This window comes from Motacilla alba, chromosome 10 (genome assembly GCF_015832195.1).
Source record: "Motacilla alba alba isolate MOTALB_02 chromosome 10, Motacilla_alba_V1.0_pri, whole genome shotgun sequence".
Classification (NCBI taxonomy): Eukaryota; Metazoa; Chordata; class Aves; order Passeriformes; family Motacillidae; genus Motacilla; species Motacilla alba.
In genome coordinates this window covers 19,689,203-19,711,465 of record NC_052025.1, presented here as the reverse complement: position 1 = coordinate 19,711,465, position 22,263 = coordinate 19,689,203, and the positions used below count along the sequence as shown (strand labels likewise).

General features: G+C 54.1%; 1 protein-coding gene across 3 annotated transcripts; it reads right to left on the bottom strand.

The window, feature by feature from the left end:
* Window positions 1–599: 599 nt before the first annotated feature.
* KIF23 (kinesin family member 23) lies at window positions 600–22,016 on the bottom strand. Of its 3 annotated transcripts, XM_038146910.1 has the most exons (24): window positions 21,852–22,016; window positions 21,482–21,542; window positions 20,207–20,335; window positions 19,179–19,284; window positions 17,921–18,057; window positions 17,069–17,178; window positions 15,840–16,010; window positions 14,795–14,836; window positions 13,674–13,786; window positions 13,298–13,419; window positions 12,810–12,912; window positions 12,449–12,528; window positions 12,244–12,363; window positions 11,396–11,555; window positions 10,439–10,606; window positions 10,049–10,206; window positions 9,618–9,791; window positions 8,926–9,105; window positions 7,501–7,788; window positions 3,834–4,064; window positions 2,746–2,828; window positions 2,328–2,409; window positions 2,058–2,128; window positions 600–1,267 (listed from the first exon to the last, which is right to left on the bottom strand). In XM_038146910.1, exons 1-24 carry the CDS (start codon window positions 21,860–21,862, stop codon window positions 1,252–1,254), a joined length of 2,916 nt encoding a protein of 971 aa, XP_038002838.1. In that variant the 5' UTR covers window positions 21,863–22,016; the 3' UTR covers window positions 600–1,251. The 3 variants fall into 3 exon arrangements, with proteins under 3 accessions (XP_038002838.1, XP_038002836.1, XP_038002837.1); XM_038146908.1 differs by lacking the exon at window positions 7,501–7,788 and having other exon boundaries at window positions 21,852–22,015; XM_038146909.1 differs by lacking the exons at window positions 7,501–7,788; window positions 14,795–14,836 and having other exon boundaries at window positions 21,852–22,015.
* Between the last annotated feature and the right edge of the window lie 247 nt (window positions 22,017–22,263).

The window sequence follows — 22,263 nt, the reverse complement described above, 5'->3', positions numbered from 1 at the left end:
GGAGCTGCTCTGCTCTGGAGCCAGCCTGGGAGAGCTGGGAATGTTCCCCTGGAGAAGGGAAGGATCCAGGGAATCCTAGGAGCCCTTGCAGGGCGTGAAGGGGCTCCAGGAGAGCTGGAGAGGGTCTGGGACAAGGGATGGAGGGACAGGACACAGGGAATGGCTCCCACTGGCAGAGGGCAGGGATGGATGGGATACTGGGAATTGGGAATTCCTGGCTGGGATGGAATGCGGCTGCCCCCGGATCCCTGGAATATCCAAGCACCCTGGGATAGTGGGAAGTGTCCCTGCCCTTGGGATGAGTTTTAAAATCCCTTCCAATCCCAATCCAAGCCATTCTGGGGTTTGAGGATTCCAGACCTTGGGAAGAAAAGCTTTTCCATGGGCTGGAACCCCTTGGATCGAGGCAATCCCTCAAAATGGCCCCAGAGTTCCCCAAAAATTCCCTTTACAGACCCGAGGGTAAAATTGTCTCAACCCCACCTCAGGATCCAAGCAGATCCCGGGATTTACCATCCCAAAAAATGCCTCTGATCCCAGCTTTCTGCAAAGCCAGGGAAGCTGCTCCCCTTGGAACTCCCTAAACACCAGGAAGAGGGTTTGGAATAAAAGGATTTATTGAACACCTTGCAGGGACACACAGAGAGCCAATTCCCACCCCATCTGTGAGGAATTCCCCTTTCCCCCCATTCCCACATGGAAAACGTTCCAGAATTCCCTCACACCCCAAGGCAGCTGGGACGTGAATTCCCACTGCTCCCAGGATTTTGGGTGACTCTGGAATGCTCTGGCAGCTTAAATTCTGCAAATTCACTCTTGCCAGAAGAACTCCGAACTCCCAAAGTTTTCCTGCTTCCAGTAAAATCGGGAATGGCCAAAAACACCCTTAAAGTGCTGGACTGCAGCTCGGAATAGCAGCGGTTGGGTCTCCCAAAAGAGAGGGAATGACCAGAAAAAGATGGATTTGGGATTAAAAAAACTGGGAAAACACTGGAAAAGTGTCCCAGGGAAAAGCCTGCTGGCACTGTCTGTAATGATCCAGCTCTGTTTGGAATTCCAGAGGGACCTTTAGGATTTCCCTAAATCTATGGAAAAGGACAGATCCATCCAGAAGCTCTTTGGGATCACCAATGGAACCATCCCCCAGCTTCCCTAAAAACCTCTGGGAATGAGCACAAAGCAGTTCCTGAGGAGCGGTGGCAGCAGAGCATTCCTCAGGCTGGGAAAATCCGGGATTCCAGCCGGAATAATTCAGGGCTTCCTGCGCCTGCAACGGGAAAGAGCCACAGAGAACTTTCAGGATTCATCCAGAGGGATTTTGGGAGCAGCCAAGCCCCCCATTCCCAGGTTTCTGCACTCCCACACACCTCCTAAAAAATCCAACATTTAATCCAAGGAAACTCAAAAAAATCCGGTGTTTTCCTTGGATTTTTAGGCAGCAGGAGCAGCAAATGAAGTTGAATTCCAATTCCTCAATTCCCTCTTCCCACGGGGAATTGGAATTTCCCAATGGACAACACGAGCAAGAGGTTGAAGGGGCAGGAGAGGGAATTCCAGGGCATTCCTCATGCCATTCCCGACCCTATTCCAGCCAGGAATGAAAACCCAGCAGCAAAGCTGAGGGAAAAACATTCCCGAATTTTGGAAGTTGTCAGGAAAGAATTCCAGGAGCACCTCCTTGGGCTGGGTACAGAGCTGGAATTCCCAGGGATGCCTTATGAATAATTTGGGAAAGAAGGAATTCTCCATGCTTCCTTAGAGATTCCATTACTTTGCAGTTGGAACTTTAGCCGGAATTCCACCGCAATTCCCTCCTCCCACAGAGAATTGGAGTCCTGAGAAACTGGAACTTCCCAATCCCAAGAAATTGGAACTTCCCAATGGATAATGTGAGCAAGAGGTTAAAGGGGCAGGAGAGGGAATCCAGGGCATTCCCGCTGCCATTCCTGATATTCCACTTGGGAATGCAATCCTGAGGTGGGAAGGGCAGCAAAGCCAGGGGGGAAAGCATTCCCGAAGTTTGGAAGTTGTCGGGAAGGAATTCCAGGAGCACTCACTTGGGCTGGGCGTGGTGCTGGAATCCCGGTCCCAGCGCTGATCCCGCCCTCATCTCCACGGCCACGGAACACTGGGAATACACCAAAGTCAGGATCCGCTGCTTCCCACCATTCCCAAACCCTCATCCAGAGGGGCTTGGATCCCCAGCCCTGGAACGTCCCAGCCCGGGATAGCGGGAAGTGCCCGTGGAATGGCTGGATTGGGATAAGTTCTCTCCCAGCCCGACCCAGGCCAGAATTCCAGAATCCATGGTGACATTCCCAGCTCACCCTGGTTTCCACATCCGTCCATTCCGAGTCCGCAGCCTCCCCGGCAGGATCGGGATCGGGAGGCGACGAGCGGCGCTTCCGCCTGGAACGGGAATTCGTGGGATTACAGCACAAACCTCATGGAATTTGCCACATTCCAACACTAAAAAAAAAACCCCTTTGTTCTTCCTTAATAAATCTTGGATCCAGCAGCATCCATAAATTTCTCCGAGTTTATGGGATTTCAAGTTGGATGCTCCCATTGGATCATCTGGCCTGGGAGAAGTTCCACGCACACACCCGGAATTCCACAATTCCAGAAGCTCAAATAGAAGGTTCCATCACTGGAACCTTGGGAATTCCAGGACTCCTGAAGCTCAAATTCAAGGTGCCACGATTGGAATTTTGGGAATTCCAGGATTCCGGAGGCTGGACTCACCCGGTGGGAGATTCCTGCTTGAGGGTCTCGATGTCCGTGAACTGCACGGCCTGGCCCCCACCCCTGGTCTTGAACACGTCCCCCTGGAACGGGAAAAGGACAAGGAAAAGCGGGATTGGGACAGGAACAACACCGGGATTCATCCCAGAATTCCAGCCCAAAGAGATACGGACACAAATAAGCTCCTCCCATTTCACTGCCAATGGATCGTTGCCTTTTTCCACGGGAAAACGCATGAACTGTGGGATCCACGGATCAAGAGATCCCAAAAATCATGGGATCCACACAAATAATGGAATCCCATAAATCATAGGACTCACAAATCATGGGATCCCACAAATCACGGGATTAATGGACCATAGGATCCACAAACCATGGGATCCATGAATCATGGAATCCAACCATGAAAACTAAATTTCAGTGACCCCAAAGCAACATTCCCAAGCTTCCCACAATTCCCAAGGCCGCTTTGATGAGCTCACTCTGGATGTCAACCTTGCCCCCGCAGCCTGGAGCACCGAGTGCCGCATCCAGGAATCCCTTGGCTAATTTTAACAACATTTCAGCAATTCCAGTAACATTCCCAACATTCCCAAGGGCACCCTGATGAGCTCGGTCTGGATCTCAACCTTGCCTGGAGCACCACATCCAGGAATTCCTGGGGTAATTTTAACAACATTTCAGCAATTCCAGTAACATTCCCAAGATTCCCAAGGGCACCCTGATGAGCTCGGTCTGGATCTCAACCTTGCCTGGAGCACCACATCCAGGAATCCCTTGGGTAATTTTAACGAAATTTCAGCAATTCCAACGCAACATTCCCAAGGTCACTTTGATGAGCTCGGTCTGGATCTCAACCTTGCCCACAGCCTGGAGCACCAAGTGCCACATCCAGGAATTCCTTGGCTGATTTTAACGAAATTTCAGCAATTCCAATAACATTCCCAAGATTCCCAAGAGCACCCGTCTGGATCTCAACCTTGCCCAGAGCACCGAGTGGCGCATCCAGGAATCCCTTGGCTAATTTTAACGAAATTTCGGCAACTCCAACGCAACATTCCCAACATTCCCAAGGTTCCCGCGGTCACCTTGATGAGCTTGGTCTGGATCTCCCCGTCGGAGGCGAGCTCCTGGTGGGTCAGCAGGTAGCGGTCGCAGCGGGCCAGGGCGCGCTCGCTGGGGGCGTCCACGGTGATGGCGCGGGGCACGCGCGGCTGCAGCAGCGTCTCCGTGGGCACGTGGGACGGCGGCCGGTGATCCACCCAGCGCTCCCCGGCACTGCGGGAACGCCGCGCCCGCAGCGGCGCCACCGGAGCGCTCTGGGAACGGTGGGAGAGTGGGAATGAGAACAGGGAATGGGAACGGGGATCCACCCAGCGCTCCCCGGCACTGCGGGAACGCCGCGCCCGCAGCGGCGCCACCGGAGCGCTCTGGGAACGATGGGAGAGTGGGAATGAGAACAGGGAATGGGAACAGGGATCCACCCAGCGCTCCCCGGCACTGCGGGAACGCCGCGCCCGCAGCGGCGCCACCGGAGCGCTCTGGGAACGATGGGAGAGTGGGAATGAGAACAGGGAATGGGAACAGGGATCCACCCAGCGCTCCCCGGCACTGCGGGAACGCCGCGCCCGCAGCGGCGCCACCGGAGCGCTCTGGGAACGGTGGGAGAGTGGGAATGAGAACAGGGAATGGGAACGGGGATCCACCCAGCGCTCCCCGGCACTGCGGGAACGCCGCGCCCGCAGCGGCGCCACCGGAGCGCTCTGGGAACGATGGGAGAGTGGGAATGAGAACAGGGAATGGGAACAGGGATCCACCCAGCGCTCCCCGGCACTGCGGGAACGCCGCGCCCGCAGCGGCGCCACCGGAGCGCTCTGGGAACGATGGGAGAGTGGGAATGAGAACAGGGAATGGGAACAGGGATCCACCCAGCGCTCCCCGGCACTGCGGGAACGCCGCGCCCGCAGCGGCGCCACCGGAGCGCTCTGGGAACGGTGGGAAAATGGGAATGAGAACAGGGATCCACCCAGCGCTCCCCGGCACTGCGGGAACGCCGCGCCCGCAGCGGCGCCACCGGAGCGCTCTGGGAACGGTGGGAAAATGGGAATGAGAACAGGGATCCACCCAGCGCTCCCCGGCACTGCGGGAACGCCGCACCCGCAGCGGCACCACCGGAGCGCTCTGGGAACGGTGGGAAAATGGGAATGAGAACAGGGAATGGGAACAGGGATCCACCCAGCGCTCCCCGGCACTGCGGGAACGCCGCGCCCGCAGCGGCGCCACCGGAGCGCTCTGGGAACGGTGGGAGAGTGGGAATGAGAACAGGGAATGGGAACGGGGATCCACCCAGCGCTCCCCGGCACTGCGGGAACGCCGCGCCCGCAGCGGCGCCACCGGAGCGCTCTGGGAACGATGGGAGAGTGGGAATGAGAACAGGGAATGGGAACAGGGATCCACCCAGCGCTCCCCGGCACTGCGGGAACGCCGCGCCCGCAGCGGCGCCACCGGAGCGCTCTGGGAACGATGGGAGAGTGGGAATGAGAACAGGGAATGGGAACAGGGATCCACCCAGCGCTCCCCGGCACTGCGGGAACGCCGCGCCCGCAGCGGCGCCACCGGAGCGCTCTGGGAACGGTGGGAGAGTGGGAATGAGAACAGGGAATGGGAACGGGGATCCACCCAGCGCTCCCCGGCACTGCGGGAACGCCGCGCCCGCAGCGGCGCCACCGGAGCGCTCTGGGAACGATGGGAGAGTGGGAATGAGAACAGGGAATGGGAACAGGGATCCACCCAGCGCTCCCCGGCACTGCGGGAACGCCGCGCCCGCAGCGGCGCCACCGGAGCGCTCTGGGAACGATGGGAGAGTGGGAATGAGAACAGGGAATGGGAACAGGGATCCACCCAGCGCTCCCCGGCACTGCGGGAACGCCGCGCCCGCAGCGGCGCCACCGGAGCGCTCTGGGAACGGTGGGAAAATGGGAATGAGAACAGGGATCCACCCAGCGCTCCCCGGCACTGCGGGAACGCCGCGCCCGCAGCGGCGCCACCGGAGCGCTCTGGGAACGGTGGGAAAATGGGAATGAGAACAGGGATCCACCCAGCGCTCCCCGGCACTGCGGGAACGCCGCACCCGCAGCGGCACCACCGGAGCGCTCTGGGAACGGTGGGAAAATGGGAATGAGAACAGGGAATGGGAACAGGGATCCACCCAGCGCTCCCCGGCACTGCGGGAACGCCGCGCCCGAAGCGGCGCCACCGGAGCGCTCTGGGAACGGTGGGAAAATGGGAATGAGAACGGGGAATGGGAACAGGGATCCACCCAGCGCTCCCCGGCACTGCGGGAACGCCGCGCCCGCAGCGGCGCCACCGGAGCGCTCTGGGAATGATGGGAGAGTGGGAATGAGAACAGGGAATGGGAACGGGGATCCACCCAGCGCTCCCCGGCACTGCGGGAACGCCGCGCCCGCAGCGGCGCCACCGGAGCGCTCTGGGAACGATGGGAGAGTGGGAATGAGAACGGGGAATGGGAACAGGGATCCACCCAGCGCTCCCCGGCACTGCGGGAACGCCGCGCCCGAAGCGGCGCCACCGGAGCGCTCTGGGAACGGTGGGAAAATGGGAATGAGAATAGGGAATGGGAACGGGGAATGGGAACAGGGGAATGGGAACAGGGATCCACCCAGCGCTCCCCGGCACTGCGGGAATGCCGCGCCCGCAGCGGCGCCACCGGAGCGCTCTGGGAATGAGATCAGGGAATGGGCACTGGGAAGGCATGGGAGTGTGGGAAAGACAAAAGTTTGGTCCTTGGGTTGGATCCTGAGGGCACCACCAAGAGCTTGGCATCGAATTATCCGTGGAACATTCCAGGCCAATTCCTATTTTTTAGGCATCAAGTTATTCATGGAATAATCCAGGCCAACTCCTGTTTAATGGAAATTTTATCCCAGTGTTGTCCAATCTGTTACATTCCTTTAAGTCTCCTCAAGTTTGGGAAAGCTCCTCCCAAATTTCCAAACTCACAGCACCAGCCCAAGGGATTGTCCTGCTCTGTTTTCCTAAAGTGTTCTTGGATTGAATCCAGAAGGCACCACCATGAGCTTGGCATCAAATTATCCATGGAATATTCCAGGCCAATTCCTGGGTTTTGCGGATCGAATTATGAATGGAATATTCCACGTCAAGTCCTATTTCTTGGGAATTTTTTGTCCAATCTGTTGCATTCCACAGCTAGGAAGGAGGGGACAAAGGAAGGGATTATCCCCCTCTATTTTCCTAAAGTGCTCTTGGACTGAATCCTCAAGGAGCCAAATAATTCATGGAACCAGAGCTCCCAGTTTAATGGGAATCAGGGAATGGAATGGAAGCTGAGGCACACAAGAGGTTTATCCAAGGAATGCTTCCAGGCAGGAAAAGCTCCCAGAAGCACCTTGGAAGCTGGGAAGTTGCAGGAGGGACTGGAGGAGACACGAGGGAAAGGGAAATGCCAGGAAAAGGGAAACACCAGGGAAAAGAGCAAGGGAAACACCAGGGAAAAACATGAGGACACCCACGGCTAGAGCAGAGTGTGGCCACCTCAGAGCTCCCTAAAAGTGGGAATTCACAACTTCCAAGGAAGCTCCAAACACCAAGAGGGCGGCGAGAGCAGCCAGGCTCAGTCTGGACCAGCAGGACACGTTAGGGACAGCTCTACTCTACGTTAGGCTCAGGATAGGACAACCTTTAAGCCGGGCTCAGCCCCACTGGGCCAGGACTAACCCTGCAGCACGGATCCTCTTCCTGCTCTAGCTCCTCTCTATCCCTGGGCACCTCCAGCACTCGGCTCCAGCACATCCCTCTCCTCCTGGCAGGGCTGGGCCAGGCCGAGCCCGGCTCCGCTCCCGCTTTATTCCTGGATTTGGGAATGCTGGCTGGCTCGCAGGAAGGGCCTCTCTGCTCCCACTCCAGCACGCAGGAGGCCACAGAGATGCTGCTGCAAGAGTTGGAGCGCCGGGGCACCCGCGGGGCCACCCGGCTGTCCCCGAGCTCAGCGGGGTCACCACAGCTCTGGGGAGAAGGGAGAGAGCAGTGAGACACAGGAGACTCCAAGCAAACAGGGACAGACAAATCCAGGGATTTCCCGTTCCTGTGGATACCAGGAGGTGGGAGAATGGATAAACAATGAACAGAGACAAGACAAGGAATTCAAGGTGCTCAAACTTCAGCAGGGACACCACAGCTCTGGGAAGAAGGGAAAGATCAGTGAGACACAGGAGGCGTCGAGCAGCCAAACAGGGACAGAAAAATCCAGGGATTTCCAGTTCCTGTGGATATCAGGAGGTGGGAGAATGGACGAGGAACAAACAGGACACGGGGAATTCAAGCTGCTCCAACTCAGGGCTCAGACTTCAGCAGGGACATCACAGCTCTGGGAAGAAGGGAAGAGAGCAGGGAGACACAGGAGGCGTCCAGCAGGGACAGACAAATCCAGGGATTTCCAGTTCCTATGGGTATCAGGAGCTGGGAGAATGGATGAAGAACAAACAGGACACAGGGAATTCAAGCTGCTCCAACTCTGCCCCCAAGCTCACGGGGTCACCACAGCTCTGGGAAGAAGGGAAACATCAGTGAGACACAGGAGGCGTCGAGCAGCCAAACAGGGACACCATGCAGGGACAGACAGATCCAGGGATTTCCCGTTCCTATGGATATCAGGAGGTGGGAAAATGGATAAACAATGAACAGAGACAAGGAATTCAAGGTGCTCCAACTCGGGGCTCAAACTTCAGCAGGGACACCACAGCCCTGGGAAGAAGGGAGAGAGCAGGGAGACACAGGAGGTATCCAGCAGGGACAGAAAAATCCAGGGATTTCCAATTCCTATGGGTATCAGGAGCTGGGAGAAATGGATAAACAATGAACAGAGACAAGACAAGGAATTCAATGTGCTCAAACTTCAGCAGGGACACCACAGCTCTGGGAAGAAGGGAAACATCAGTGAGACACAGGGACAAAAAAATCCAGGGATTTCCCGCTCCCATGGATAACAGGAGGTGGGAGAATGGATGAAGAACAAACAGCAGACAAGGAACTCAAAGCAAGCTGCTCCAACTCTGTGCTTGGGGGCTACTAATGACTAAAATCCCTGCACTTCATCCCTAAAAACACTGTTTGCTAAATCCAGCAGGTTTGGGAGTGACTCACGGGAGCCGGGGAAGGAGACATGGATCTCGGGAGAGGCTTTTCCCGCTCCCTTTCCCGGGATGGCCTCTCTGGCCTCTCAGCTCTGGGCTCGGTGACGATGGCCTTGAGCTGCTTCAGCTTCTCGTCCTTCACCCACAGCTTGTTCTGCATCTCCAGCTGCTTGGCTGCCACCCGCCGCTCCTGCAGGGACAGGGAAAGCAGTGGAAAACATGGAATTGCTGAGGCTGGAATGCCCGCCAGGATCAGCGAGGCCAAGCTGGGACTGAACCCGGCCTGGAGCCCCGAGTGCCACGTCCAGGAGTTCCTTGGATACCTGCAGGGATGGGGATTCTAAACCTCCCCGGGCAGTTCCAATGTTTACAACCCTTTCCACGAGGGAATCTTCCCAGTATCCAACCTGAGCCTGCCCTGGCACAGCCTGAGGCTGCTCCCTCTGCTCCTGTCCTTGTTCCCTAGGAGCAGAGCCCAGTCTCCCCTCCCTCTTTCCTTTCCTTCTTTCCCTTCCCTTAAATTCCTTTCCTTCCCTTGCCCACAGCAGAGCTGCCCAAGAACCTCCACGAGGCCGGAGAGGAATTCCCAACCCGGAATTCCCACAAACACCAACCAGACCAACAAACCCCCTCCTTAAGAGCGCCCCACACCCCAAATTCCCAATAACTCGATCCCGCTTTTCCCCCCATTCCTGCACTCACACATTCCTTCTCCCACTTGAGGGAGGTCTCGGCCACCATTCCCTGCAGCCTGGCCTCCAGCCTCCTCTTGTCCGACGCCTGCCGCTGCAGCTTCTGGCTCTTGCTCTCCAGCTCCTGCTGCAGGTTCCTCTTCTCCTCCTCGTAAATCGTGGCTGTCTTCTCCAAAATCTCAATCTGCAGGAAGAGAGGGAGGATTTGGGTGGGAAGACCAACCGTCTAATCCAGGGATTCCTGGCTTGTATTGCCCAGGAAATCTCAGTTTTCAATTCTAAACTGCTGATTTTGCTGTTTTAAAAGCCTGACCCCTGTAAAAAAAGCCAACAAATTCTCAGTAAAAGTTCCCCCCAAAATATTTATTCCTGATGGAAAGGAATTTGCCAAATAATCCATTTAAAAAAATGGGATTTCTGCTCCAAAATGACCCAACTGACCTTGTACTCCAAGGTTTTAATCTTCTTCTCCAGCCGTTCCAGCTCCGTCCTCTGCCCCGTTATGGTTTTCTCCTTCTCAGCCAGTTTTCCTTGGATATAATTTTCCTTGGATGCAACATTGGAGTCAAATTCTTGCAGCATTGTTTTAAAGGCGAGAACTGGAAGAGAATTTGGATATTTTCTATTTTATCTTTAATCTTCTCCCTTATCCCCAGAACATCCAAACCTCTGTTCTTCCCAACAAATTTAAAGCCTAAAATTCCTCAAAAAAAAAGGCTGAAACAATCAATCTAAACTAGAAAATCGAGGCAAGGGGGATCCTTTGAGGAATAAGAAGGGCACCAAAATCTGAGTTTTGCCCTGGTGTTCCAATTTGGGGCAAATTCCTACCGTTTTTGGCAAATTCCTCTGCCAGCATCTGCCTCATTTTGTGGCGCTGCTCCAGGGCCTCGATCAGTTTGGGGAGCGTTTGGTCGTCGTTGATGTCCAAGAGCTCGCAGGAAGGCAGGGGAGGGAAGCTCTGGAAGAACAGCTCAGCAGCAGATGGCTCCTCTGGCCCTGCGGGATGGAAAATCCGTCAGCAGGGTGGGAAAGCTCCGACGGACAAGAGGCAGGATCGTGGAAAACTGGGAATGATTGACGGGAGCTATGGGTTTCCAAGGAGGCGATGGATGGGAAAGGACTAAATGTGGCATCCTTGATTCCTTGTTTTACTAAAAGCAGGCACTGAACATCCAAGAACATCCCACAATTTCCCTGGCACAATTTCCTGTCAGGAGCTGCAATACTGGGACCGTGGATTCATCCCAGTCCCATGGAATTCCTTGGAAACCTCCACAGGGACGCTGCAGAGGGAAGAGCAGCAGCTCCCAGGGCACTGAGGTTCAGCCTGGCACAGTTAAGGCTCAGTGGAATTGGTTTAAAATTTAATTCCCAGCCTTTAATTCCCAGCAGAAAACTCTGCTGGAATCATGGAATGGTTTGGGTTGGAAAGGAACCTAAAGTGATCCTGTTCATGGGCAGGGACACCTCCCACTGTCCCACACTCCAACCTGGCCTTGGACACTTCCAGGGATCCAGGGGCAGCCACAGACACTCTGGGAATTCCAGCCCAGCCCCTCCCCACCCTTACAGCCTGGAATTCCTTCCCAACATCCCACCCTAATTTCCCATTTTCCAATTTGAAGCCATTCCCTGTGCGCTGTCCCTCCATCCCTTATCCCAATCCCTCTCCAGCCCTCCTGGAGCCCCTTTAAGACCCTGGAAGGCTCTCTAAATTCTCCCCGAGTCCTTCCCTTTCCCAGGCGAACGTTGCCAGAGCAGAATTCCCCATATTCCAGCCCTCACCTGCTCCCACGGGGCCGCCCCTGAGCTCCAGCTTGCGGGACAGCTCCTCCCGGAACGCCTGGTTCCGGAGGCGCCGCCCCGGCGTCAGCCCGCACAGGGGCCTGTCCTGGGGCCTGGCCACCTCCACCTCCTGGGTCATCTCTGCAAAACGCATCACTTGCTGCAAGAAAAAACAGGGAAAAACCACCAGGAGCACCCGGAGCTGGGACTGGGTCACTGAAGTGGGAAAGGAGGGATGATCCGGCTGAAATCGCAAGGATTTACCGGCCAGGGTTTGGGATCTTCCAGAAACCTCCCTCCCCCACAAGGTGCCCCAAAAGCTTGGGCAGAGACAGCTGGAATTCTTGGATTAGGAGGGATTAAAATTGGCTCCATGGAAAATCCAAATATGGCTCCATGGAAAATCCAAATATGGCTCCATGGAAATTCCGTGAGGAAGGAAAACCTTTCCCACTTTCCAAGCAAGGAGCAGGTGGAATATGAGCAGGAAAAACAAGACTTGTAGGGCAGATTTATCCCACAAAATTATAACTGATGCGCTCAAATATCAATTATAATTCTTTACATCTCTTGGGAGTTCAAGAATCCAGGGAAAAACAGGAAAAGAAGAGCAGGAGGGAATGGAAAAAGGGAATTTAGCAAGAATTCTGTGAGGAAGGAAAACCTTTCCCACCTTCCAAGCAAGGAGCAGGTGGAAGACGAACAGGAAAAACAAGACTCAGAGAGATTTATCCCACAAAATTGAAGGGCTCAAACAACAATTATAATTCCTTATATCTCTTGGAGCTCAAGGATCCAGGGAAGAACAGGAAAAGAAGAGCAGGAGGGAATGGAAAAAGGGAATTTACCAGGCTTTCCTCATAGTCCTCAGCCTTGGGATTCACACACACGATCATCCGAACTTTCCCTTCTCCATCGAAATAGTTCTTGAAGAGATGAGTCAGCTTGGAATCTCTGTATGGAACCATCTGGGAATAAAGGCCAGGGAAAACCCCGTGAGTTTTCCCGATCCAGGTGATGAAATCCCGGGACAATCAGGGAAGGGCTGCCCACCTTGTTTGTTCCGTACAGTTGGTTTTCCCGCAGAACCTCGATGCACGTCCTCAGTGTCATCAGTGACTGGTTGATATTCCCTAAAAAAGGCAAACACGAGGCAAAAGAACTCCACGAGCAGCCCTTGGATCACGTTCCCAGATTAGTCAGAAGAATAAATTGCCTAATTAACGACATTTGTTAATAATTGCTCTAATTAACTGAAGCGGCAGAAGTGCTGCTGCAAACTTGTGGGAAGATTTGAGGTCATCAAATCCTAACAGAGCACTTCAAGAATTCCTGGGATTCCTCCCTGGGAGACAGGATTAGCAGGAGCTTAATTAGCAGGGTTAATTAGCAGGGTGCTCCAGGGAGCTCCTACCTGCCTCCCGCAGCCTGTTCCCCTCGGCTTTGGTCCTGTTGGTTCTCTCACTTCCCGCCAGATCCACCAGGGACAGCTGGCTCAGGGTGATCTGCTCCTTGTCCTGGGATACAGAAGAAATCCTGGATCCCCCCAGATTCCCCCCAAAGGGCTGGGGGACGCCTCATCCCAAAACCCACTTCCAAAGAACGTGTCGGATACGAGCTCAGAGGGGTTGGCACAGCCCAGACGGCGGCACGGCTTTTTTTGGGAAGTTTGGCAGATCCCTCCTGCCCTGGGCCATGGATTGAAAGCTGTTGGATCATTCCAGTTCCCCAAATTTTAGGTTCCCAAACAAAGGAAAAGGTGAAAGCCACAGGAATCAACAGCTTCACCCTCTGTTTTAGCACCGAAATTTATGATTAACTCTGTCACCTCCAGACTTGAGGCACGGGAGCTGCTTCCAAGGTAAATCCCATGGAATTCTCCTGGAATGAGGCAGAGCTCACCTGGAGCACGTTGTCCCCATCAGCATCCAGAGGAGCCTGCGCCAGTTTGATGATGAACACGGAGTGGGAGCGGCTGGATTCCCGGTTCAGCTGCGTGTTGGCGATGCGCCGCTTCTTCTGCCCTGCTCAGACACCCCAAAATTCCCAAAATTCCTGCTGCTTCCCCACAGTTCCCACCTCCCCCAGCATCAGGGTGTGAGGGGTTTCCCAGCTGTGGGATATCGGGAAGGGCTGGGAACGGGGAGGCCCTAAACGCCCGGAGAAGCTGTGGGTGCTCCATCCCAAGGATGGGGCTGATCCAGTGGAATTTCCCTGCTCGTGGATAATGTTTAAGGTGCTGGGATGTGGGATCAGCCCTGAATTCCAAGATTTTTACCTCTCCAAAAGACTTCAAAGGCTTCCTCTGTGGATTTGACCTCCACTTCGGTGCAGCCTGTCACGTACATGTTGTGGTTCTGGTCTTCCCGAAGGATTTTGGACTGGGGAGGTCTTTGGGATAGTGGGAAAGAGGGAAAAAAAAATCCAAATAAATCCCATTGGAGGCGAGTTCTCTGTGCAGCTTCTTGCCATGCACACTTTCTCGGAATTCAGCAGGAAAAGGTCAAAAATCGGAGGGAAAAAGTCCCAAAATTCCGAGGGGGAAAAAGTCCCAAAATTCCGAGGGGGAAAAAGCCCCAAAATTCCGAGGGGGAAAAAGCCCCAAAATTCCGAGGGGGAAAAAGCCCCAAAATTCCGAGGGGGAAAAAGCCCCAAAATTCCGAGGGCGGAAAAGCCCCAAAATTCCGAGGGGGGGAAAAGCCCCAAAATTCCGAGGGGGGGAAAAGTTCCAAGCCCCAAAATTCCGAGGGGGGAAAAGTTCCAAGCCCCAAAATTCCGAGGGGGGAAAAGTTCCAAGCCCCAAAATTCCGAGGGGGGAAAAGTTCCAAGCCCCAAAATTCCGAGGGGGGAAAAGTTCCAAGCCCCAAAATTCCGAGGGGGAAAATGTTCCAAGCCCCAAAATTCCAAGGGGGAAAAATTCAGAATTTGGAGGGAAAATGTCACAAGGATGAGAGGAAAAAGTCAGAATTCAGGGGGAAAGGGTCAAAAATTCCGAGGGGAAACCAACAAATTCAGAGGGAAAAAATTCAGAATTTGGAGGGAAAATGTCACAAGGCTGAGGGGAAAAGGTCAAAATCCAGGGAGAAAAGGTCAAAATTCTGAGGGGGAAAACATCAAAAAAATGGAGGGAAAAGGTCAATTATCCATCTAAAAGATGGAAGAGGGAATAGAGGACATGGACACACAGCCAGGATTAGTGACACTCCAGCTACTGCTCTAATTAGCAGCTATTTAATTGCAATTAATTGCTTTGGTGGCAGCTATTGCTTTTCTACAAGCACACAGAAGCAAGGAGAGCATCCTAGATTTCCTAGGAAAGCAAGGAAAGGCAGGGAATTTTCTGCTTCTACTCAAGGAAAACAGCACTGGAATAACGGGAATAAGACACTGGACACATACACAAAGTCTCCATTTCTCACAGGAGTGTTGCAATTGTTCCACCTACCAAAAAAACGGGGAAAAACATTAAATCCTTGATTTCTGCCTCAAATCTTTCCACGCTGCAGCTTCCAGAGGGAGAAATAATCCCAGATTTTTTTTTTTTTTGGGGGGGATGGGCTTTGGGAATAAACACCTTTTTTTTTTAATTTTTATTTTAATGTTTAAAATTTTAATTGAAGTTTTAATGTTTAAAAAAAAAAACACATTTTATTTTAAACACTGAATGGTTTTAAAGCATTCCCAGAGATTCAAAACCTTCTGGAATGAAGACCCTGGAGACAGCTCCCAGTTTGCTTTGCCCTCATTAGTCTTTGTTAATCAACCACTCCTTAATTAATACAGGACCGAGGGGCTCCTTTAATGGAGTTGGAATTTCAGTCCATGGATTCCAAGTGGAATTTGCAGACTTTTCCTACTGATTTTAGACATCACAAATGCACACCTTTGGGAAAAATATCCCAAAAAATATCCCTGATTTCTGGTTTTATGGGAATTACTGATGTCAAAGTGGAATAATAGGGAAATACAGAGCACCAAACCAGTGTTTTTCACTGTTTCCAGGGAAAAAAGCTACGGAATGGCTTGTTCCAAGTTGAAATCACCTGTTAGCATAGACTGGGAATTTCAGTGGGATACAATTGCCTAATTAATTAAACATTTGCTTGCTAATCACCCAGCCTAACGAGGCAGGGAGCACCTTGGCCATCAGCGCCGAAACATTCCCGGCTGGAACCCTTTCCATGTGTGTTCAACAGCGACTCCCAGGAATTCTGAGCCAAGCTGCCCAAGGTTGGAACCACAAAACCAGGGTGGAGATCCTACCAAAGCCTCCCAGGACCGGGAACACGGGAATTCCCAAACTCCCTTGGGCTTGGTGGGCTCAAAGCCGAGGGCGGATGTCGGGATAGGCCACGGAGACCGCGCACCATCGCCCTCATCCCAAACCTCTTCCAGTGCCGATTCCCAAGCCCAGCCGGGGCGAATCCCGGCATTCCCGACTCACTTGGGTTTGATGGAGTCGCAGGGAGCCTCCTCCAGCAGGTCGTAGATGTAGTTGTTGTAGATCTCGATGTAGGACACGAAGACGCCGTAGACGTTGTCCTCGTCCACCTCCTCGGCCCGGCAGCGATCCTGCACGGCGATCATGTCGGCAAACTCGGGATCCAGCTGCCTCCTGCGGGAAGCGGGGATTCGGGATGGCGTTCCCGGCTGCCGGAACGCGCCGGGGCAGCTCGGAGAGGATCCGCAGGGCTGGGGGGGGGGGGGGGGGGGAATGCGCAGTATTCGGCAAAATTCCCGATCCTGGGGGGACCTGTGCAGGGCCAGGAGTCGGAATTCCATGATCCAGCTGGGGGAATTCCATAGCTGGAATTCCAGATCCAACTGGGGGAATTCCATGATCCAACTGGGGGAATTCCATAGTTGGAATTCCATGATCCAGCTGGGGGAATTCCATAGTTGGAATTCCATGATCCAACTGGGGGAATTCTATGGCTGGAATTCCATGATCCAGCTGAGGGAATTCCGTGGCAGGAATTCCATGATCCAACTGGGGGAATTCCATGATCCAGCTGGGGGAATTCCACGGCTGGAATTTCATGATCCAGCTGGGGGAATTCCACGGCTGGAATTCCATGATCCAGCTGGGGGAATTCCACGGCTGGAATTCCATGATCCAGCTGGGGGAATTCCACGATCCAGCTGGGGGAATTCCATGTTTCTATGGAAATATCTCCAAATTTAACTCCAGCAGATTCGGCTGGCGAGGCTTCACGGAGCCGGATCCTTACTCAGCACCAGGGGTTTCAATCCTGGCTTAACAGGTTCCAAAAGTAGGCTGAGCCTAAATCTTCTCATCTAAAGAGCTCCTCAAACCACGGGGAACACGCTCATTGCCCATTAATATTTCACTAATTATTATTATTAATAACCCTGCCCATGGGAGGATATCAACTTGAAGATCCTGCTCAAATTCTGAGGGAAAAATGTCCAAAATTCTGAGGGGGAAAAGGCCAAAAACTCAGGGAAAAAAAGCTATGGAATGGCTTCCTCCAAGCTGAAATCTCTTGTAGAACCGCAGGAATAGACTGGGAATTTCAGTGGGATACAATTACCCGATTAATTAAATATTTGCCCATTTTTTTCCTTCATTTCTTCAAGGGAAGAGGCCAAGGGAAGTTGAGCCCCATTTCCAGGGAATAAATTCCCTCTGCTGCTCCCAGAGCCACTCACTTCCCAGCTGGAGTTTTTGGGGTGGGCAGGGCCTCTCTCCTCTGGCGTTCCAGCAGAGCCTCCACCTCGCTCTGCACATCCACCCCGTTCCTGTCATCCAGCTTGAAAACCTGAGGGAAAAAAACAGGAATTTCAGCCAATTCCAACATCCAGGTGCTGGCCAACAAAGCATTGTTTGATTAATTAATTAGCCTGATTGGGCTGGTACTAATTTATTAATACCACGTCCCTCCTCGGCACTCGACCCAGCAAGATCCGACAGAGACAATCTGCAAAATAATGTTTTAGAAAAGCTCCCAGGGATGAGAATCCCAGGATTATTTCCGTGTATTTTAGGCAGCACAAGTGCACATCTTTGGAAAAATATCCCTGATTCCATGAGGAGACAATGAATTTTTTTTTCGTTTTATGGGAAACGCTGAAATGAGGCGGAATAATATGGAAATATGGAGCACCAAACCAGCGTTTCCCACTGTTTCCAGGGGGAAAAAAAAAGCCATGGAATGGCTTCCTCCACGTTGAAATCACCTGTTAGAACAGCAGGGATAGACTGGGAATTTCAGTGGGATACAACCGCCTAATTAATTAAAGATATGCTTATTAATCACCCATCCTAACGAGGAAGGGAACACCTTGGCCATCAGTACTGAAATATTCCCGGCTGGAATTCTTCCCATGTGTGTTTTTAACTGATTTTTCCTAGGATGGGCTTGGGCAATAAGCACCAAACCACCGAATGTTTCAAAAGCATTCCCAGAAATTCAAACCCTTTTGGAACGAGGACCCTGGCGTGGGGGTTTTTTCAGGAATCCATGGATTTGGGGCCGTGGGAGGATCTGGGGAGGCACTCACGAATCTCTTGGCCTGGAAGGGGCCGATGCTGTTGAAGATCATGGCCAGGCAGCGGGGCAGGAGCCCCCCATCCCCAGGAGATCCTGTCATGGTGTGGGTCTTCCCGCTGCCCGTCACTCCGTAGGTGAACAGGAGACCTGGGAATGCAGGGAAAAGGGAGAAATCAACGGGATTGGGGAAAAAAAACCTCCTCAAACATTGCACACCATCCAAAGCTGTCACAGCTGGGAATATCATCCTCTCCAAGAGGCACAAACCAGCCCTGGCACGGGTTGTGCCACCCCTGGGATATTCCAGACTGGATGGGGCTTGGAGCACCCCTGGGATACGGGAAGGTTTCCCTGCCCATGGAGTGGGATGAGCGTTAATGTCCTTCCCACAGATTCGAGGTTTGGGAAGTGATGCCTTTTTTTGGGAGTTGAAAATGCGCTTTGCTAAAAGCCCAACACGCTGATTTCACAACCTGCAACTCCCACAAACCGTGGGAAAACTCGGGAGGGCGGGGAGAAGGGCCTGGATGCACCATTCATGGAATTCCAGAACGCCTTGGGTGGGAAGGGACCTTCAAGCCAAGCCCATTGCCAAAGGCAGGGACACCTCCTGCTAAGCCAGGCTGCTCCAGCAGCACTTCCACGGCATGGGAGCACCCATTCCCACCCAAACCATCCCAGCATTCCCATTCCAGAAAGAGCTTCCAGGGGTGTGGGGTGAGGAGACACAATTCCAGATAAACCTCGGGAGCCCTGGATCATCCATTCCCACCCAAACCATCCCAGCATTCCCATTCCAGAAAGGTTTCCTCCAAGCTGAAATCGCTTGTTAGAACAGCAGGAACAGACTGGGAATTTCAGTGGGATACAATTACCAAATTAATTAAATATTTGACTTTTTCCCCCCCAATTTTTCCTTCATTTCTTCAAGGGAAGAGCCCGAGAGAAGCTAAATCCCATTTTGTGTGAGGAGCTGAGCCACAATTCCAACCAAACCTCGGGAACCCTGGATTATCCATTCCCACCCATCATCCCAGGATTCCCATTCCAGAAAGACTTTCCAGGGGTGTGGAGCGAGGAGCTGAGCCACGATTCCAACCAAACCTTGGGAGCACGGGATCATCCATTCCCACCCAAACCACCCCAGCATTCCCATTCCAGAAAGAGCTCCCAGGGGTGTGGGGTGAGGAGCTGAGCCACGATTCCAACCAAACCTCGGGAGCGCCGAAATCCCGGGAATGGGGACACGGGAGGGGACCTCTGCTCACCGTTCTTGCCCCGGATCAGATCCTCCACCAGAGGCTTGGCCACCACGTCAAAGAGCTCCCTCTGCGCCACCAGCGTGCCAAACACCTCCTTGAAGGAATACTGCGTCTGCCAAGACAGGGAAAACCACCCTGGAATTCCAGCCCCACGGCCCGCAGCGGCCAGAGGGATGCCATGGAGCGCAGAATTCCCAGGGGACAGCTAAAAGCTGGAATTTCAGCTTTCAGGAAATTTGGAATTTCCAAATCCAAGCAAAGGAAGATCCACCCGTGGCCAAAGTGGAGCTGCTCCCTCATGGAATTTGGTTTGTTTTGGATCTTTTCCCAGTCCAGCCTCAGTTTTCAGTCTTGAATTTCAAGCTGGTTTTATTTTTTTAATGAATTATTTTAATGAATTTTGAGATGAATTTCAATAGTCCTAAATTTCAAACCGTTTTTTAATTAGTTATTTTAATAAAATTTTAAACAAATTTTAACTTTTGATGGTCATTTTCCCACCAAAACTCTTCCTTAGGGAAACAGCTGAATTCCAAAACAAAACCTCGCTTAATTAAAATTCCATTAATTAAGCTTCGCCTGTTTTATTTAAACCTCTGAAGGCCCCTTAATGCCCTTCCCATAGGAATTTTCCAGCTGAAACTGGAAACAAAACATTCAAATCCCAGTTCAGATTCCCACCCGGAGAAGCAGTGGGGTGCCCAGGGCCGGGCTGGATCAGTCTGGGATGTGGATTCCATGGAATGGGGTGAGCTTTACGGTCCTTCCCATGTATTTGATGGATTGGAAAGCGATGTTTTTTTGTCCTAGATGGGCTTTTGGGTGGAAACCCTTCGGATTTTGCTCTCTGCGAGTGCCACAAACCGCGGGAAAGCTTGGAGAGCTGGATGGGATCCATGGAATTCCAGGACTTTGGGCGGGAAGGGACCTTAAAGCCAACCCCACTGCCGAGGGCAGGGACACCAAGGACACTCCAGGGAGGGGGCAGGAATTCCAGGCGAATTCCAGGCGGATTCCAGGCGGGATGGGGTTACCTCGCGGTACTCGCCGTTGCGGAACACGCGGTATCCCTCGGGAGGGTGGATCTGCACCGTGGTGCCGTTGATCACCTCGATGCAGCATTCCTGCTCCGCGCGGCTGAGCGGCCGCACGCGGCAGTACACCTGGGATGGGAAAACCGGGAATCATGAACCGGGAATGGACCGGGAAGGGACCGGGAATGAACCGGGAAGTACACCTGGGATGGGGGAAACCGGGAATCAACCGGGAATGAACCGGGAATGAACCGGGAATTACACCGGGCAGTACACCTGGGATGGGGAAAACCGGGAATGAACCGGGAATCAACCGGGAAGTACACCGGGCAGTACACCTGGGATGGGGGAAACCGGGAATCAACCGGGAATGGACCGGGAATGACACCTGGGATGGGGAAAACCGGGAATGAACCGCGAATGGACCGGGAATGAACCGGGCAGTACACCTGGGATGGGGAAACCGGGAATCATGAACCGGGAATGGACCGGGAATGACACCTGGGATGGGGGAAACCGGGAATGAACCGGGAATGGACCGGGAATGACACCTGGGATGGGGGAAAACCGGGAATGAACCGCGAATGGACCGGGAATGACACCTGGGGTGGGAAAACCGGGAATCAACCGGGAATGGACCGGGAATGACACCTGGGATGGGGGAAAACCGGGAATGAACCGCGAATGGACCGGGAATGACACCTGGGATGGGGGAAACCGGGAATCAACCGGGAATGGACCGGGAATGACACCTGGGATGGGGGAAAACCGGGAATGAACCGGGAATGGACCGGGAATGACACCTGGGATGGGGGGAAACCGGGAATGAACCGGGAATGGACCGGGAATGACACCTGGGATGGGGGAAACCGGGAATGAACAGGGAATGGACCGGGAAGTACACCTGGGATGGGGGAAACCGGGAATGGACCGGGAATGGACCGGGAATGACACCTGGGATGGGGGAAAACCGGGAATGAACCGGGAATTACACCGGGAATTACACCGGGCAGTACACCTGGGATGGGGGAAACCGGGAATCAACCGGGAATGGACCGGGCAGTACACCTGGGATGGGGGAAAAACCGGGAATGAACCGGGGATGGACCGGGGATTGGGAAACAGGGATAAACCCGGGAACGACCCCGGCAGTACGGCTGGAACGAGAGGTGGGAATTAGCGGGAACCGGGAATAAACCTGGGGATGATCCCGGCAGTGAACCCGGGAATTGGGCGGGGGGGGTTACCGGGTAGCTCGGGACGGGCCGCACTCACCCCCACCGGGTCCTTCTGCGCGGGGTTCGTGCCCTTCCTCGGCCTGCGCGGCGTCCGGGCCCTGCCAAGGAGAGAGCGTCAGGGACACCGGGAACGGCACCGGGACACCGGGAACGGCACCGGGACACCGGGAACGGCTCCGGGACACCGGGAACGGCCGGCTCCGGGACACCGGGAACGGCCGAAACCGGGACACCGGCAGAGGGGAGGGGGAGAGGGGAGACAGCCGCGGGAACGGTAGGAGCAGGCAGGGGAAGGGAGAGCCGGGAGCACCGGAGATGGCGAGGGAACCGGCAGGGAGCTGAGGGCAGCCATGCAGGGAGCACCTCCCCGCCCTCCCGTCCCGTCCCGGGGCCGCGGAGCCACTCACGCCGCCTTCATGTCGCGGGCGCCGCCGCTGTCGCGACAGGGCCCGGGGCTCGCGCTGCGGGGCTGGCACCGGGCGGCGGCCGCGCGCGCCCGCCGCGATTCAAATCCGACCAATCGGCGAGCGCGCCGCCCCGTGACGTCACCACGCGCGGCGCATCGCCCCGGTGACGTCATCACGCGCGTCGCGTCGCCATGGCGACGCGGAAAGGGGCGCGGGCGCCCCCTGCTGGTGGCGGTGCTGAGGATGGGGCCGCGGGTTCGAATCCCGGCCCCGGCAGATCCCGGTGTTTTTCCCTTCCTTTTATCCGCATAATTCCAATCTTTCAGGAAAACAGGGGGAATGCAGACCGTTTGCAGGGCCAGAGCTCCCATGTGTGCCTGCCTGGAGGCGAATCAGTCACTCAGTGAATTCC

Excerpts from the sequence above, each read along its gene's own strand:
- KIF23 (XM_038146910.1), bottom strand. Across the intron at positions 12,529-12,809 it reads GAACAGGCTGCGGGAGGCAG|GGAATATCAACCAGTCACTG; the intron begins GTAGGAGCTCCC and ends TGCCTTTTTTAG. Across the intron at positions 10,607-11,395 it reads GGGCGGCCCCGTGGGAGCAG|GGCCAGAGGAGCCATCTGCT; the intron begins GTGAGGGCTGGA and ends TCCATCCCGCAG.